This window comes from Anolis sagrei, chromosome 4, assembly GCF_037176765.1.
Source record: "Anolis sagrei isolate rAnoSag1 chromosome 4, rAnoSag1.mat, whole genome shotgun sequence".
Classification (NCBI taxonomy): Eukaryota; Metazoa; Chordata; class Lepidosauria; order Squamata; family Dactyloidae; genus Anolis; species Anolis sagrei.
The window spans coordinates 89,800,891-89,820,365 of NC_090024.1; the positions used below are offsets into that span (position 1 = coordinate 89,800,891).

At 40.4% G+C, this 19,475-nt stretch overlaps 1 protein-coding gene across 1 annotated transcript in view; it reads right to left on the reverse strand.

The window, feature by feature from the left end:
• The window catches only part of PHLPP1 (PH domain and leucine rich repeat protein phosphatase 1), a 210,259-nt gene that overhangs the window by 24,091 nt on the left and 166,693 nt on the right, over positions 1 to 19,475 (reverse strand). Inside the window, exons 11-13 of the mRNA XM_060774717.2 lie at positions 6,734 to 6,934; positions 3,600 to 3,762; positions 1,202 to 1,332 (exon numbers count right to left, since the gene is read on the reverse strand). Coding sequence (XP_060630700.2) covers positions 1,202 to 1,332; positions 3,600 to 3,762; positions 6,734 to 6,934 — 495 coding nt within the window. The remainder of the gene's footprint in view (positions 1 to 1,201; positions 1,333 to 3,599; positions 3,763 to 6,733; positions 6,935 to 19,475) is intronic.

A 19,475-nucleotide genomic window follows, 5' to 3' on the forward strand; every position in this document is an offset into this window, starting at 1 on the left:
GCTCCGGCCCAGCTTACTTATCCGAACGTATCTCTCTCTATGTTCCACCTCGTAATTTAAGATCTACTGGGAAGGCCCTGCTCTCAGTCCCACCAGTGTCTCAAACGCGTCTGGTGGGGACGAGCGACATGGCCTTCTCGGTGGTGACCCCCCACTTTTGGAATTCGCTCCCCAGCGAGATTAGATCGGCGTCCTCCCTCCTTACTATTAGGAAAAAACTAAAGATGTGGTTTTGGAGCCAGGCCTTTGGCTAGTGGGCACAGCAGCACTTTAGGCACTGAACTCAGACAATAGGATTGTTTGAAAATTGGAAATGGCTTTATGAGCTGTGATTATGTGATTTGTTCTATGTGATTATGTAATTTTAATTAATAGCACTGTTTAATTGTTATGTAATGGATTTTATATTGCTGTTTTGTATTGTTGTTTTGATACTGTTGGCATTGAATTATTGCCTGTGTTACCCGCCCTGAATCCCCCCTGGGGGGTGAGAAGGGCGGGGTAGAAATGGTCCAAATAAATAATAAAATAAATAACTAAAATAAACTGGAAAAAAAAGGAATTGTGGAAGTTGAAGTCCAAAACACCTGGAGGATCGAAGTTTGCCCTAGGGCCCTAGCTGGGGCCAGCTATCTACAGAATTATCTACTCAAAAGCACAGCAGAACATCCATTTCTTTAACTCTTTGCTGAAAGTGGACAGAGGGGGAGATAACCTGATCTCCCTGGGGAGGGTATTCCAAAGCTGAGGGGCGACAACCGAGAAGGCCCTTTCTCTTGTCCCCACCAACTGCGCCTGAGACGGTGGTGGAAGCGAGAGGAGAGCCTCTCCAGAAGGTCTTAAGAGATTGCAAAGGTTCGTAGGGGAAGATGAGGTCACGAAGATAGGGAGGTCCCAAACCATTTAGAGCTTTATATGTGATAACCTATACCTTGAATTGGGACTGGAAACTTACCCGTATATTCTGAAAGTGGAAGGGAGGAGGTTTAGTTAGAAACTCAGACATTTTGGAAGTGTAAAGGTAGGTATGTTTCACCGCTCCCAACTCAGCCAGTCATGTAGGGAGTATAGCAATAAAGAAAAAAGCACCACGTGTTTTTCTTTTTGAACTGCTTATGCACCTGATGTTTAGATACTGGGTGCGTTTGCTTCCTAAGTGCTCTGTGTTCCCTTCAGAGTAATAAAACTGACAGTTCCTTACTTCAATAGCTCCAGGGTTTTGTGGTCCAGGACAAGTCTGGGGTTTCCAGTTAGATCTAGTTCCTGCAGCTTCGGAGGCAAGTTCTCAGGTAACGTGACTTCAGACAGCTCATTACAGCTCAGGTCCACACACTGAACGAAGGGAAACAGAGGGAGGGAGGAAGAAAACAGAGAAGGGTGTTCATAAAACAACTTCCTCATATCTGATGGTCCTGCACATTTTTGGTTAAATAGAACCTGATACAAATCAGAAAGGCTTGCTCCTCATGAACAAAAGTGTGGGGTTGTAAATCAGGACCTGGATGATAACACTTCAAATTCAATGTTGAAGTACTCAGGACAAAATACTTCCATGCTGTGGGATATTCTTACAGAGAGAAATGTAATACATCAGTGAGGACGTATTTCTCCCCGACATCTAATTTTCTCTGTACTTCCTTTTTTTCCCAATACGGAGGGTACCACAGCAATTTGTGTTAATATAACTGACATATATATTTACAATCATAATGCTTAGCTCAAACATCCTTAATGTAAGGGGTCCTATACTGCTATAGTGCAAAAACACCATACAGTTGGAAGTGACCTCATGGACCACCCAGTCCAGCCCCCTGCCAAGAAACAGGAAAATCTCATTCAAAGCATCCCGACAGATGACCATCCAGCCTTTGCTTCAAAGCTTCCAAAGAAGGAGCCTCCAGAGAGTTCCACTGCTGAACAGCTCTCACAGTTAGGAAGGTCTTCCTCATGTTCAGGTGGAATCTCCTTTCCTGTAGTTTGAGGCCATTGTTCTGTGTTCTAGTCCCCAGTGCAGCAGAAAACAAGCTTGTTCCCTCCTCCCTATGATTTCCCCTCACATCTTGATACATGGGCACCAAGTCTCCTCTCAGCTTTCTCTTCTGCAAGTTAAACATTCCCAGCTCTTTAAGCTGCTCCTCATAGGGCTTGTTTTCCAGACCTTTGGATCCTTTGAGTCGCCTTCCTTTGGACACATTCCAGAACATCTCCCTGGACGCAGTGCGATTCCAGGTGTGGTCTGACCAAGGCAGAGTAGAGGGGTGGCATGATTTCCCTAGATCTAGACACTATACTCTCTATTTATGCAGGCCAAAATCCCATTGGCTTTTTAAAACTGGCACATTGCACTGTTGGCTCACGTTCAGCTTCCTGTCCACAAGGACTCAAAGATCTTTTTCATACATATTGCTATCGAGCCAAGCGTATTCCATTCTGTATTTCTGCATTTCATTTTTTTCTGCCTAAGTGGAGTGTCTTGCATTTGTCCTTGTTAAACTTCATTTTGTTAGTCACTTTCTTGTACACAAAACCATCCTTTTGTGATTTTTCTCACAATAAAAAAATGTGAAAACATGTTCTTTATGTTTGTTGAACAACAAGTAATGATTTTCTTCTTCGTTGGTCTTACCAAGCTAATTATTCTCCATAACCTAATGGAGCACGTCAGTGTTAAGTGAGTTTTAATTAAAAGTAATGTCGTGAGTAAAAAAAATAGGAGCCATTTGAGGGGATGGATTTGTCCTAATTTAGACAGAACTGGCACCCCTGAACTATTACTCACTACAAGAACCTTGCAAAGAGCAGGCTGGCAACTTAAAAGTGCATTCAAAAGCCAATTCAACAGCAATGTCTGCACTGAAAACGGAACAAAGTGTAAGAAATCACAAGGAAAAAAGCCAATAGACGGCAATGAAATGGAACATTGCTGAAGATATTCATCTATCAATGGAGTCTCTCTTGGAAATAGCAGCAGAGTCTTTGTTGGGATGGATGTAGGGTAGGACAAACATAGAAGAAAAGTCAGAGTTTAAACCAGGGCCTGGCAACTGTGATGGATATGGCGCCAATTCCTACGGTCCCACCAGGTGCTACAGGGTTTCTAAATAGGCTCAAAATAAAGCCCCCCCCCCCCCAAAAAAAAAAACTTTCAAAATGACCACAAAATGATTCACTGCTGGTTTCCATTGTCTGAGGTTTTTTTTAAACTGGAGGTGGGGAAAGAGATCCAGAAATAGATGGAGGGTTTTGGTCTATTTTTGTACAATTGGCATTCCACCCCCCCCCCCCCCAAAAAAAACTATTGATGAACAAGGACTTGCGATTGGGGCAGGAGAAGGTGAGTGTGTATGTGCAAAAATGTCTCTTCAGGACAACACCCTGCACATCTGGACACAGACAACATGGAATATTCATGGAATCCTTCCTCTCTAAGGACTGGGCGTAATGCAAGCTCATCTATCTGCACCTCACTTCACTGATTACATGAGACATCACACTTTGGTATCTGAGCATTTTGAATATGCTACATTTCTGCTACGGACTACTTCCAAACATCCAGAAAGGAGCTCTTAGGGTAAATTATTCAAATACGAAGCTCGTACTTTGATTTCGCCAAGCTGCATGACTTCCGGGAAGACTTCAATGCAATTGGAGTGTGCAATCACAGTATGCATTCGCCGACAGTTCATGATGGTGGTGGGAATGGATTTCAGCTTATTTCCACTCACGTCAATTTCTTCCAACTCTTCAAGTTTGGCCATTTTGCTACAGGAAAAGGAAAGAAAGAGCAGAGTTTGATTTTAAGCAGTGATCAAAAACATTCTCTCTCTCTCTCTTTCACTCTCTCTCTCTCTCTCTCTCTCTCACACACACACACACAATGATTTATATAAATTTAAAACTGGTTTCTTTCAAAAATGTATTTATCTCTTGATAAACATGTAGTTTGCACAAACAGCACAGCCATCTGAATTGACAATTTCAGAAGGTGACAGGAGGCCTACTGGTAGTTAAATTTGATACAGGACTGCCTCTTGTTCACCCATGTTCTTGGTTTTTTTGCTGATTGAGATTCTGTAGAAGTCTTAGATCCATATTTCCTGCTTGTAAAATAAGTTTACTAATTATTTCAAAGGACAAAATGAGAAAGGAAGTGTTATATTAACACTACAAGATGATAAACATTGGGTTGAAGTCCAGAGTTTGAAGGGACCCTGCAGGCTAGCTAGTGAAAGGTCTGCTCAACATTGGCTGTTTGATGTAGGATTCAAGCATCGCATCCTTGATAACTCAAACCAAGCTTCTGCTAATACATTCCCCACCACATGCTGAGGTATTATGTTCCACTGCAGAACAGTTCTTACTATTAACATGTTTCTCCCAAATGTCTAGTCAAAACCTACCTTTTTACAATATCCACCCACTGGTTCTATCCCTGCTGCCCTCTGGAAGAACAGACAACTAGTTTGCTCCACTGCCTACATGTAAGCTCTTTGAGGCATTTAAAAACATACCGTATATACTCAAGTATAAGCCGACCCAAATGCAAGCCTATTTTTACCACAAAAAGACTGGGAAAACATATTGCTTTGAGTATAAGCCAAGATTCAATTACATTAATTGAGGCATCAGTAGGCTGAATGTTTATGAATATTTACATAAAACTGTAATTTAAGATAAAACGATCCAACTCTGATTAAATCATCATTCTAACCTTTTTCAATGTAAATGTGCTTACGTAGCCTTCCAGTAATCACCATAGTTTATATTAATTATATATTGGGGGGGGTGCTGTTTGTATATGAATAAGGAAAAGTGGGAAAGACTGGTGCTGAGAGATGAGGAGAGGAAGGAGAGCTGGGTTGCTGTATAGAGAGGTGAGGGTCCTGGCAGGAAGGGATGGGGCTGAAAAAAGCCCTTCTTTCAGACCCATGCCTTCCTGCCAGGACCCTCACCCAAGTATAAGCCAAGGGGGGCTTATACTCAAGTATATACAGTATATAATATAGCTGCACTGAATGCAAGGCATAGCAACATCTGTGTCTAGCATATGCAACAGCCTTGTTTCTCCCTCCTTACTTGTACAACAAACACTATTGCTGGAATGTTAAATCATAATGCTTCTTCCTTTTAAGACATCAGACAGCAGAGTGTGTGGTTTCCTAGCTAGAGATGGTGGTGTAAATGCCAATGTTAGTGATCTGGTAAATCAGTGAGTAGGGAATGGCAGGCAGACAAATTGTGGGGCACAATAGACCCTCTTTTACTTAATTTAGTTATGTGTGTAATACATAACTAAGTTAATCCGAGAGTCTAAATCAAGCGGGTTTCATCCAAATGTGTGGGGTTAGGTTTAGGATTCCATGAGGCTACAACTCATGGAATCCCCCAGGCACCACATCCCAGGCATTGCTGACTTTTCTTGGGGGGGGGGGGGTGGTCTGAAAACTGTGTTTGAACACATCTAGATCCACCACTAAGGCTAGTGGATAAACACAAACACCCTAAATACCGAGGGAAAACTCATCAGTCATAGAGGCCTTGAGAACCGTGCAACAGCTGTGAAGCTGAAGGTCAGCTCGGCTGAGAGACTAAAAACTTGCTATGCCGACTTGAGGCTAAAAATGATGCTAAAAAATATTGGGAGGACTGAAGATGAGGAAATTGGCAGAACAGGGAGATTTGCCTAGGGCATGTACAGTGACAGAAGGAACTGAATTGGTGGGAAAGAGGAAAGGGGCAGAATGTGGAGGAATGAATTCCTCGTGGAAGTGCAAAACAACCAGCCACATATTTTTCCGGTAGTCCTTCTTTGATACAATAAATGCAATCTACCCATAACTCCCAACAGAGACAAACATTTCTGCTAAACTCTGCCCTAACTCAGCCACATGGGTACCAATTAAGCCAGCAGGCAGATGTAACCTGTCTCCTTCCACCTGACAATCATGACCCTTGGGCTTCGGGATTCGGCAGAAACTGCTACGGGCAAAATTATCCCTAACCTTCCTCTTTCCTTGTGGTCATTTTTTTTTAAACATGCCCTGTTGCTAATATTCTGTCTCTCCTTTCCTCCTTTGAAATGCTGACCGAGTAAATGCTGAGCATCCTCAGAAACTCAGTCTGCCTTTGTGTGTACAGTATACACATGCTTTTCTCCCAGTCTACCTTCTATAAGACTTCGTAACCTTGAAAATCCTTGATCTATTGATTATAGCCTCTATGGCTGTTGAAGCTAGTCCGACCAAGTTTGTATGCATGATAGAAAAACGTCTCACATTGTTCCCATCCTCTCCTTTTTAAAAGCTACAGATAAAATATATCTGAGTAGAGAAAGTATGCCTTTCACCCCAAACATAAATCCACTTGTGTAAAAGATCCCAATATTTAATTCCCTTCTTTTCTGGTCATTGTTGTTGGTGCGTTCTTGTTGTTGTTATGTTATGTTTATTTTATCCCTACTCTTCCCTTTTATCTTGGAGATGGGACTCAAACGTAAACACAGAATTCATTTATGTTTCACATTTAGCTTATACATATACCCTGAAAGTAAATTTATATTCAATATTTTAATAGTTTTGTGCACACTGAATCAGAAAGCAAAGGTTTCCCTATCTCAGCCACCCATGTGGACAATTTTGGAGTATTTTGGATTTCAGAATCCTGGATATGGGACACTCAACCTGTAGCTTATAGTCTAACATCTGGAAACAGCCAGCACAGCATGTTACTCTACCTTGCAGGGAAGCTCTGCAGCCGATTGTATGCCATGTGCAGGATCTTCAGGTGCGGATGACCCGTTAACAACGGCACGCATTTATCCGTGAGGTGATTGTTGGTCAAATACAGTTCTTGTAAAATACTGCAGGTCTCTTCCGAAAGAGTGGCTGGAGGTAGCATTTCCAGTTTGTTGGCAGAAGCGTTCAGGTACCTCAAGCTGCAAGACAACACATTCGAGGTTAAAATTTGTAGCCCTGATCCATTGGCTAAACAAAAAGGAAAGTGGGGTTGGGGAAAAGAGCCAAAGAAGCCATCACAGAAATGACAACAGACAGACATTCCAAGAGTACCAAGTGGGAACTACAACTATATGAAGAAGCACTTGACGTGCCACTTTGCTGGAGAAACAAAAGCCATTTGTGAGGACTCCACATGCCTTGTACTACTGATGTTATAAACAAATAGCTTATTGTCTATTTCTAAACATATATGCACCCAAGAAAAACCCAAAGAAGCAAATGGTGAGTACAGCTATGCTTTCCTAATTAGAAATATACAAAATATAGACACCAAGCCCTGGAAGTCAACATGGTGTTGTGGTCTGAGTGGTAGACAAGGACTTCAGGAGACAAGGGTTGATGTGACTTTCTTTTCCATAGTATATGTATTATGGCAGAACTCTTGAGATGCGAACGTTATGTTGATATTTAGAAAAGGGATTATGTATGGTTGTCAGGGAAAGGAAGGGAAAGGGGGAAAAGGGGGGAGGAAGAAGAGAGAAAGGAAAAATATTTTTTTTAAGAAATACGTATTGCTATATGGACAAGCTGGAAAGCTACAAAATTAGAAATAAGTGATTCCTGAAAAGGTTAAACATGTTGGCATAATGTTAATGAAATGTTTGATTATGATTTTAAACATCTTTCAATTTATGCAAATTGGGTTTTTATAGTTATCCATACCTGTATATGTAAAATAGAAAGCTTAAATCATAAGAAAATACTTCATTGTCTGCTCCCATTCTTATGGGGTTATTTTTTATTATTATTAATGTGATATCATGATGTGTTTAGACATATTCTGAAATTCTCTTGATCATGCAGATATATTTCCTGTCTTGCAAGGACTTTTTTTAAAAAAAATACATTAGGATTTTTTGCATGTGATATGGAGGGGGCGGGGGCGGGGGAGAAGTATCTGGTGACACTATTGCTATTATCCAGAGGGAAACAGTTTTTCCTAAAACATTGTAACCAATAATTCTAGTCAGGAATAGTTTGCATGGATTTTGCTTTGAAAATGTCTTAAATTTGGGTGAATGGTAAAGTATGTTATACTTATTCAGCACAAATTGCCATTTGCATACAGATCTAGACACGTTTCATTATTTTTGAATGTATATTTTCTGATTATATATTAAATTGTTTGTGTCAAACAATTAATTTTTTTTAAAAAAAAATAGGGGACAAGGCTTTAAATCCCTGCTTCGCCGTGGAATCCCATGGTGACCATGGGCAAGTCACTCTCTCTCAGCCTCAGAGGAAGGCAATGGCAAACCTCGCCTGAATCAACCATGCCAAGAAAATCGCATGCCACGGTAACCACAAATCAGAGTAGATTATAAGATATAAAAAAAGGCAGCAAAGGAATTCTACGATTTTATCTAAGTCATAGAGACACAGCAATAACCAATTTTTGTATATGTGCTTCTTCTTGAACAGCTAAAGACAAACAAGCATTTCCATAGCCAAGGCTACAGAACTCCATCCTCCTATTTCTACCCTGTGATTCATGATATCTAAATATTTCATTTTTCTTAAAATGTTAATAATATCTCATGGTAGGTCCAATTATATGAATTATAGGTCTATAGTTCGTATAACTGGACACAAAAGTTTGCAAATATTTGGGCACAAGAATTACTGCACGCAACAATATCTAGATGAGAGGCAGGGATACGAGAACATTTCTCCTTCCATTGCATTCACTCTCCATATCCACCATTCTACACTTTAAAAAAGCATTTAAATATCACCATGCAGCATTTCACTGCACCCAAGACAACGCACAGTGAATGGAGGACACTGTTTTAATTGCTCAATAGAGGCTTAGAATAGATTGAACCAGCCTAACTTCCCTTGGCAGGTAATTCCACAGTGGGCACAGAAAAAGACATGTGACAGATGTACACAACAACTTGATCTCACAAGATGTTGTAACATGCCATAAGGACTGCACTGATGAACTCAAGTTGTGGTATGTCTTTTGCATGCGAAAGCTAGCTTTCAGATAGGGCTCAGTAGGTCAAACTCAGCATCTGAAACTGAGCTCAACACCAAACTACAAGCCAAAGCACTTTCCCCTTATTAACCACTCGTGGGTATGTCACAATAAGTTTTCCAAGAGAGATCCTACAATCTTTGTTGTTCTTACAAAAACACTAAAATCTCCAGAATGTCTCTGCTGGTTAATCTGGTCCCATTTCTATGGTTTGCACATAGGATCTTGTCCAACCTTTTCTCCACAAAAAATCTACTGCTTCCTTAGCAGAAACCTGGAATCTGCCCAAAGGCTTCACAAAATACAACCATTGTGAAATTATGCGTAGCATAATGACTTTAAAATATACAGACACACATTTTGCTCCTATATAATTTCTCTCTCCCACTCCCCAACTTTATCCTTGCAATAAGCATGGTACGAGATAGTGACTCACCGAAAGTCACCCAGTGAGCTTCATGGCTGAGTGAAGATTAGAAGTTGGATTTCCTCTGTTCTAGTGGAACATTAAGAACCAGCCCTCAGAGTACAAGAACATAAAGATACTTGCTGCTAAATAACCCACAGTGCATCTAAGGATATTTGTCTCTTTTTGTGTTACTTAGCTCTTTTGGTCATCAATTTCTGGTCTACAATGGGCAGTCTTGCACATTGGCTTAATAGGGAGCATCATAGACGCAACACCGCAGAATCACAAAGTTGGTAGAGACCACAAGGACCATCCAGTCCAACCCTCCTGCAATGCAGGAATCAATCTCTGTTTAACAATCTCCAGAGAAGATTCCACCACACTACAAAGTAGCATATTCCACTTCCACTGTTTGCTTTCATCTGGCACTACTGCCAGCCCTCCATATTTTCAGATTTGACAGATTTGACTATTTGCAGATTTAAGTAATATGTTCTCTCTAGGAATCTCTAGGTTTTCCAACATCACTCTCTTGTTGACTTCCACCATAGAGTCCCCAGTGGTGCACTGGGTTAAACCCTTGTACCGGCAGGACTGAAGACTGACAGGTTGCATGTTTGAATCTGAGGAGAGCGCAGATGAGCTCCCTCTGTCAGTTTCAACTTCCCATGAGGGGACATGAGAGAAGCCTCCCACAAGGATGGTAAAACATCCAGGTGTCCTCTGGGCAATGTCCTTGCAGACAGCCAATTTTCTTACACCAGAAGCAACTTGCAGTTTCTCAAGTTACTCCTGACATGAAAAAAAAACCCATAAAGTTACACTGGAAGGCCTAGAGATTACTAGACAGAAAACTTCTCTGGGTTCTCCAGTATAATGTTTGGTTAGCTGCCATCAAAAGATGGAGGTGCTCTGGATGACCTAGAGCAGGGGTCCTCAAACTTTTTAAACAGAGGGCCAGGTCACAGTCCCTCAAACTGTTGGAAGGCTGAATTATAATTTGAAAAAATAAATAAATGAGTTCCTATGCACACTGCACATATCTTATTTCTAGTGCAAAAAACACTAAAAAATAATGCAATAATTAAAATTAAGAACAGTTTTAACAAATATAAATTTATCAGTATTTCAATGGGAAGTGTGGACCTGCTTTTGGCTGATGAGTTAGGATTGTTGTTGTTGTTGTGTGCTTTCAAGTCGTTTCAGATTTAGGTTCATCCTGAGCGAGGGCCAGGTAAATGACCTTGGAGGGCCGTATCTGGCCCCCGGGCCTTAGTTTGAGGACCCCTGACCTAGAGACTCCTACAAAGGTGTTCTCATGTAAACAAAAACTGCTTTCTAATTCGTGGTTTGTCAACCTTTTCATTGGATATTGCACCTCTAACACCAGCCAATGTGGAGGGCTGAGAGTCTTTTCAGAGAGAGAAAAGATGTGTGTTAGAGAGAGAGCGGCCAGAACATTGTGGTTCATGAGTGGGATCCACATTAGAGGCTGAAGCTTGAATCCATTGACGAAAATGTGGAAGGCCACACTGGCTTCTGTTGCTCTGTCACAGACATGTCAAGGGGAGATGACAGCAGCAACTATCTGGAAGCCTTTTGATGGAAATGAAACCAGATTGCTTGTACAAAAACAAGAATAACTAAGCAACTCAGAAACAACTGACACTGGAAGTAGTTCAATAGATTGTCGAAGGCTTTCATGGCCGGAATCACTGGGTTGTTGTAGGTTTTCCAAGTTGTATGGCCATGTTCTAGAACCCGGAAAACGTACAGCAACCCACTGGGAGTAGTGTTTTAGTTATTGTTTAAAATCTCTGTAGTCAACCCTATGTGCAACTAGAAAAAAATGTGGTGGGGAAGTATTAGAAGTTCAGATTGGCTACACAGACGTTTACACTAAATACTAAAAGGTTTTGATAATAAATAAGTTCCGTTCTTTTCTCTCCCCCCCCCCCCCTTTTGTAGAAACTTGCCTTGCATGAATAAAAGGACAAACACATGACTGAGCAGTCACATGGACCGATTCGGAGGGGTTCTCTGTGTATGTGTGTGTGTGTTTGCGTGCACACACGCAAGCCTTTCCATTAAAAATAAAAACCTCCAGGAGCTCAAGAGAACTGAAACTAGGTTAGCGCTACACATTCCAGAGAAGCCAGTCACAGAAAAGCATGGCTTAATCGTCAGGACCATTCATTATTTAACAAGAGATGTGTGTGCCTTTGTAAAGTATTTTGTGTGTGTGTGTGTGTGTGTGTGAAAAGGAGAGGAGGGCCTGTAGTTTACAAGGTTTTGAAAAGAGGTTGGGAAAGCACTTGACTTCACCAATCTAATTAAAGAAAGGATATACAGTAGGTCCATTCACAAAATGAAATGCAAGAGCAGAGACATGAACAGCCCTGATTGGAAAGCAAGGAGAACAGACTAAAGGCCCTTTCCTTCCCCAATATGCTTTTCCATATTTAATACTAAAGTGGCCAAAAATCGCTTTTGATATGAGCAATGTTATCCAAAGCACCAAATGTGCTTGATGAAGATCAAAACATGGGGAAATGGCTGAAAGTTCCCAAGATTTTCTAGCTATCATGGCCACTCCCCAAGAGGATTCTGGGAGAAGCTGACCAAAATGTAACTTTTTAAGGCTCTTATTAAGATTTATGTGGAAGACCTGTTATGACTCATACATAACTTCTGAGTACTTCAGAGGATGCTAGCGTGTAGAAGAAAACCAGGTCTTCACACATAGTCATTTAGATTTGGGAGACTCTGCATGGCAGCAGCTCCATCCCAAGTACAAAACTGACTTAATACTGGGTCAAAACTCAGTCAATATCTGGTGTGCCATAAGGTAAACTCTCCCAGTGTCTCTTGTATCTCTGACCAAAAGAGTTTGAATCCAGGGAGCTGAGTGAGCTCCTCTCTGTCAGCTCCAGCTTTTCATGCAAGGACACGAGAGGAGCCTCCCACAGGATGGTAAACCATCCGGGCATCCCCTGAGCAACATCCTTGCAGACGGCCAATTCACTCACACCAGAAGCGACTTGCAGTTTCTGAAGTTGCTCCTGACACGGAAAAAAAAAAACCCATCTCTCATGTCAAACCACACAAAGGTAAGCAGATACCAACTTGAAATGAGGGGCTAATACCAAGCCAAGTAAATTCAGAGAAGACACAAGACCGATCCATAAGATAGCCTAGGTTTACACATTTCCTTTATTCATAACCAGCAATGAATGAATCACACAGGGAGGCATTCATTACATTATCTTCAGCCCAAAAGAGAGCGGTAACACCACAGCTTCACAGCTAATTTGTGAAGAAACAAGGCTCAAATGTTTGCACCTGGCAGAAATGGCAAAAGGATCAGAAAATAGCTTGCTTGCACCAGGCCACAGAATACCCAGCAACTTTTGAAACCAAAAATTCTTGCCTACTACATTAGCTTTTATCGATGTACCCAGTATTTGATCCCTTGACTTAAGAAACAAGCAGCTTATGGAGAAAAGGAGGGGGTTTAGCAAGACACAGAAGCGGAGGAATGAAAAGAATCCAGTTATTTTCTAAAAGAAACAACTGCAAGAACGGGGGAGTAATGAGGACACTTGAACAGAGACAAAAGAGACCACTATCCATCTTCTATCCCTTAGTACTCACAGGAATTCTCCATTTTCACAGCACTAGTAAAGGTAAAGGTAAAGGTAAAGGTTTTCCTCTGTCATGAAGTCTAGTTGTGTCTGACTCTAGGGGTTGGTGCTCATCTCCATTTCTAAGCGGAAGAGCCGCCATTGTCCGTAGACATATGGCCAGCATGACTGCATGGAACGCCATTACCTTCCCACTGGAGCAGTACCTATTGATCTACTCACATTTGCATGTTTTCGAACTGCTAGGTTGGCAGAAGCTGGGGCTAACAGCAGGAGCTCACCCTGCTCCCTGGATCCAAACCTATGACCTTTCAGTTAGCAAGTTCAGGAGCTCAGTAGTTTAACCTACTGTGCCACAGCGCTATCTCTTGCTAATAACCAAATTTTAGGATAGTTTACAAAAACGTAAAGGCACACTGAAAAGCACATATAAATACAGATGAACCATGGAAAACAAGAAAAGTGGCATAGGAACAAACACAAAAAATTACAATGATTAGGCTGGAAATTTACTACATTAGGAACAGAGAAAAATGTTTGCTTTGGGACCAGAATGCTATCACATTAGAACACCAATGGTAGCTATATTATCACTACTGAGGATGTCTCTTGCCATTAGCCACCCACTTCATTTCACCTAGAGGTGGATCTAAATAATGACATCCAAATCAGCAGGGGAGTTCTGATGAGCATGTTCTCATGCAGTTGATCCTATCATAGTTCCAACTTGAATCAACATTTTGACAATTTATGTTGAGTATGAAAAATTGAACCTGAAGCCTGTGAAAGATGGAAGTGTGCCAACTCCATATAGCCTTGATCAGGTTTCTGAGCCATCTTCAAAAGAGGCATCCACTGTGGAAATGAAGTTGGTCTGCACTTCTGGCAACCCATTTCTCCACTGAAATAGTATTCTTTCTCACCAGTGGCTGTCAGGCAAGTTGTTAAGACTAGTCTGTGCATTGCCTCACCCTGGAAACTGCAAGCTTTATGCCCAATGAAAATAAAACAGAAACATCACAGACACACATACACACATATATATGTGCCGAGAATTTGAGAATATTGATCACTCTTTGGAGTCTCTACCCCTCTTCCACATGGCAGGGGAATCTGTTGGGTACAGTTTTTAAAAATCCAGATATGCTTGATCTAAAAGAATCAAACCTTGGCCCTCCCTTCACTTGCCCTGATTTAGGAATACTCGCTTTTTTGCTTGTTCATGGGGGAGTTTGCCTTCCCTCTCTCGCACCATCTATCTACAGAGGAGATTTATTTATCAGTTACTTTTTAATCTTAACTTTCCCTCTGCCAGCCTACTTTTACTGGGTCTGTGTAGGAGGGGGTCGGAGTTTAATCAGGCCAATATTTATAGCTTTCGGTTGACTTAGAGCCTGTCACGGTGCAGATGAGACTCAAGGTGGCTTAATTACAATATCTCCCTCTGTTCTTGCCTCATGAAATTTTCATGCTTCTCTATGTTTGTCGCTTCAAATCTGTAGCGCTGCTTGTTTTGATTTTTGCCTTTTTAACTTTTGGATTTTGGAAAGCCTTAAAAACAAAAAAAACCCACACACAGAGAGATGTCTACAGTAATCTTTAGCACATGCTTCATATCCGCTTTTATATAGTGTATTATTGGCACTGCACATACTCGCGTATAAGTCAAACACGTGTAAGTCAAGGGCAGGTTTGGGGGGTCATAACACTATGTAAAAAATCTGTTCCTGATTTGAAAGTGTTATTTCCTGTTTAATTGTGCGGTACTTTCTTTGAAAGTAATTGTTATACTCCAGAAACTTCATTTTGGTGGCTGTCACAAACTCTGTTGACGGGGGGGGGGGGGGGGGGCTGAGTCTGAGTGAAAGAGGGTCTACCCTAGCAAACCTTTTGTATCGTTATCCCAATACCCCCATGGATATGGGATATATTGAGTATGGTGATCAGATCATGATATGAATAAACATAACAGTTTAAATAATGCACCAGTAAGGCCTTTTTGCGAACCACCATGAGAATTGGGGGGGGGGGGGGGCTGAATTGGTTGAGACTCTATGAGATATTCATTAAAAAACTATAGCAAAATGTGCTGCAGAATGTCCCATAAGAACAAAGTTTTTGCAGTTTAATAAACATTTTCCACGTTTATAACAGAACCAATTAAGAAATGACATTTGTAACCTAGGAACGAATTCATGTTACCTAGTGTTTATAGGGTGTCATTATAAATGTGGAAAACAATTATATATAAATAAAAATGTAATGTTCATTTGTGGGATTAAAATAACTCAAAAACCACTGGACGAATTGACACCAAATTTGGACACAAGACACCTATTAGACCAACGAGTGACCATCACTCATAAAACACTGAAAACACAGCAGGAGAGGCTTAAAAAGCCAAAAAACAAAAATTACATTACAACGCATGTGCAAAATCACGCAAACACACATAAACACACATATATACGCACACATACACACACAAAACACATATACACAGACTGGGCTACAGCAATGCATGACAGAGGATGGATAGTATATAAAATAGAAATAAAGAGTCCTCCAAGGTACCCAGTTTGTTTTGTTTGTTTTTTTAAAGGGAAAAGTACTTTTTTTTTCTTGGACTCATAAAACGCCTCTATAAACCTTGCCTAACTTTATGGCCAAAACCAGCAACATCATATCAAAGGAAATATTCAAGATACTCTTCAAAAATAAAATGAAAAGAACAGAAAAAAATTAAAACCTTTGCTCTGGAGAGAGCAATTTCTGGTATTCTGAACATACCCATTTACAACTCGTAATTGGTGAAACAGCAAACTATAAATCCAAATCGAATCCATTCTAAGAAAATGAAAGGCTGGTGAATGGAAAACTACAGGATTTGACATTCCAGTTTACCTTAACTGAAAGAGTTTATTTTGAAAAATACAAAAATGGACTAAAACAATATATTTCAATTGGAAGGGAGTTGTCCTCTTTAAACGTTACAAAAACAAAGGGGAATTACTTCTGTTTGAATGAATAAGACAGAACATCTGTTCTCCTAACAGATGGCTCATCAACGGAAAGGCTAGGCAACTTTAAGTGGTCTAAGATGGCTGGTCATTCTGGGACTCCAGAAGTTTAAGACTGGAAGCGATAACCGAGTGGAAAAAAAAAAGGCAAATCACTTATTAAGTTGATCAAGAAGGCCAAACTCGTATTTGCATTGTTAATGTGCCACGCCACTCAGGCAGTCTGTGAATATCTTATAAGCTGTCTTAACAAATGTACTAAATATAATGGAGGCAGAGTAGATGTGATACAAAAAAGGTGAATATGGAAAAAATCTAAAAAGCACTGAAAAGGAAAACTGGAAGAAAAGAACAAGTAGAAAGAAGGAGCACGTGGCAAAACATCAGTGGCAAAATCAGCAAGTATCTACGATTCCAATCCAGTTTCTATCAAATTGGTTTTTTGTAGTGATGCATCTATATTAGACAGTCACAAAGGACATGGCAGAAACACCACACTCTCCCTTAGATCAGTGGTTCTCAACCTGTGGGTTCCCAGATGTTTTGGCCTTCAACTCCCAGAAATGCTAACAGCTGGTAAACTGGCTGGGATTTCTGGAAGTTGTAGACAAAAACATCTGGGGACCCACAGGCTGGGAACCACTGCCTTAGACTATGAAGGAAAAAGGAAAATTAGTCTTCCCAATCTAAGGTTTCCAGGGTGAAAATGAAGGACGTGGTTTACATGCCAATCACGCTGTTCTCTTTAGTGTCACAGATTGGCACACTTACATGGAAACAGAAACATCAGAGTTCCACAAGTATATTTCAACCTCAGAGTGTGCTCTGAAAGTTCTCCACTAAATACTAGATGGAAATCACTTTGAATTCCTAGGACAAAGATACAATTCCGTGGTAGAGGCCATACTCTGGGGTCAAGAGCCTCCAGGTTTAATTCTCATCATATTTGATAGGGACTAGGAAAGACCCTGAAGAACCACATCCCATCAGTGTAGACAATGCTCAGGAAAGTGGGTCAACAGAACGATTTAGCAAAATCCAAATATCCAAGGATCACCAGATCCCAACACTCAGTGGTTAAGAAACATGCCAGTATTGATGGCCACTGTGGAGCCAAGACACAAAAAGGCAATTACTAATCTTCCCATTTACCTCCACCTGTCAAATCCCTAAACTTATCAACTTAAAAAGCAACTCAAAACATAAATACATTCCATTTAATCTGTACTAATATAGATGCACATTTATAACATTTTGGCAAGGGGTCCTTCCAGACAGGCACTATATCCCAGGATCTGATCCCAGGTTTTCGGTTTATCCCAGATTATCTGGCACTCATACTATCCAGTTCAAAGCAGAAAACCTGCTGAGATACAGGGCCTGTCTGGAAGGATTCTAGGATACCTGTTCTAGGTGTTTTGGGTAAATTGTAAAAGACAATTTTAACGTGAATAAATTAAAAAAAACAACAATCTTGCATGGAAACCAAAGCAATTGTATACTGGTCCAAACAAAAGTAGTAGTAAGCCAAGCAAAAACTGTAGCTGCAGAGGACACTTTAAAACCCAGAATTCATTTTATTAATGCATTGGGATCAATACCAGAACACTGGTGAGGACATAGTTCGAATTCAGTGCTTTTATACCGCCTATTCCTGCAGCCATGAAGGTTCTTGGACACAGACAGACAAAGGCAGAAAGAAGTTCAAAGTATAAAAAGCTGTCATGAACTCTCAGCGACATCATTCTTCAGATAAGGATGTTTATATGAATCCTTGAGAACTGAATTCTTCTCTCTCTCTCCTGCTGAAGGAGGGGTTTTATTTATTTTATTGTGACCTTTTTTCACTACTAGTCACTTATTATAGGAGCCAAGGTGGCGCAAAGGGTTAAACTGCCAAGCTGATGAACTTGCTGACTGAAGGGTTAGCAGTTCAAATCTGGGGAGCGGGGGGAGCTCCTGTTGTTAGCCCCAACTTCTGCCAACCTGGCAGTTTGAAAACTTGCAAATGTAAGTAGATCAATAGATATCACTCTGGTAGGAAGGTAATGGCACTCCATGCAGTCATGCCGGCCATATGACCTTGGAGGTGTCTATGGACGATGCTGGCTCTTGGGCTTAGAAATGGAGATGAGCACCACCTCCCACAGTTGGACATGACTAGACTTAATGTCAAGGGGAAACCTTTACCTTTTACACTAATGAGGAATATAAGCCTTTTGAAGGTGTTGAACTGTAACTCGTTACTGGCTATAGATACTATAGTCTAAAAACAATTACAGGGCAACTGACAACAAAAGATAATGGCCGCAGCTACAAATGCAAATGTCATAAAAGGCCATAACATAAACAAGGCAAATAACCAATCAAAATAGTATTTATATCATACATGAAAAACAGAGAAATCAAAATGCCAAAGTTTTTTTTCCTTCAAAAGGGATCAAATTTGCCTCCGGGCTTGGAAAGGCGGTATACAAATATGGAAAATAAATTAAACAAATAAATAAATACAGAAAACGAGTTTGCCTGAGTACATAGAGATGCCATCGAAATCTACAAGCACGTGGACAATTTCAACAGAAAAGAAGAAACTCCTGAAAATGAACAAAATTTGGCTACCAGTATTGGCCATAAGTTGTTGGCTAGGAGCAGAACATTACACACAGATCAGAACTATCAAAATGTATCAAATCACCTTGGTAAAAGGATTGGAAAATTGTATTTTATAGCAAAAGAATGCATATCCTGTAAAGTTTGTTTAGATGGATTTGGTACCTTTTGGAAACAAGCTTCACAAATATATGCAGATTTAAATGGATTGTCACCCATATAACATACAACATAGTCCAAGGTAACAACACATATATGGCATATAACAAAATACTATCAAATTCTATATAAATCCATGGTGTAAATATTTGGCGTCAAAAAACATGAGTTGAAAAATTGCTATGTAATAGTAAAGTTCCTAAGTTACAAACATCTGACTTACAAATGACTCAAAGTTAAGAATGGGGATGAGACAACAGGAAGTGAGAGAAATCTATTCCTCAGAAGGAAAATTCAGGGATAGATTTATCACCAATCGTTGTTTCTACAACAGGCTACATTTTTCAAAATCCAATTTTCACAGGGTCAGAAAATGAAGTGAAATCTTCTCAACAGATAGCAAAACGAATACCACAAAGGTGTTAACACACACACGTACATATATGGCTGGAGTTACACTTGTTCCAACTTACAAACAAATTCAACTTAAAAACAAACCTACAGAACTATCTTGTTCATAACTTGGTAACTGCCTATACACATGAACAAAACCAAAATGAAAACTATATTAAGTAAACAAACTCCATTCTGACCTTCTCTAAAGATCTTGGTGATTTAGGGCAATGTTGATAGGAA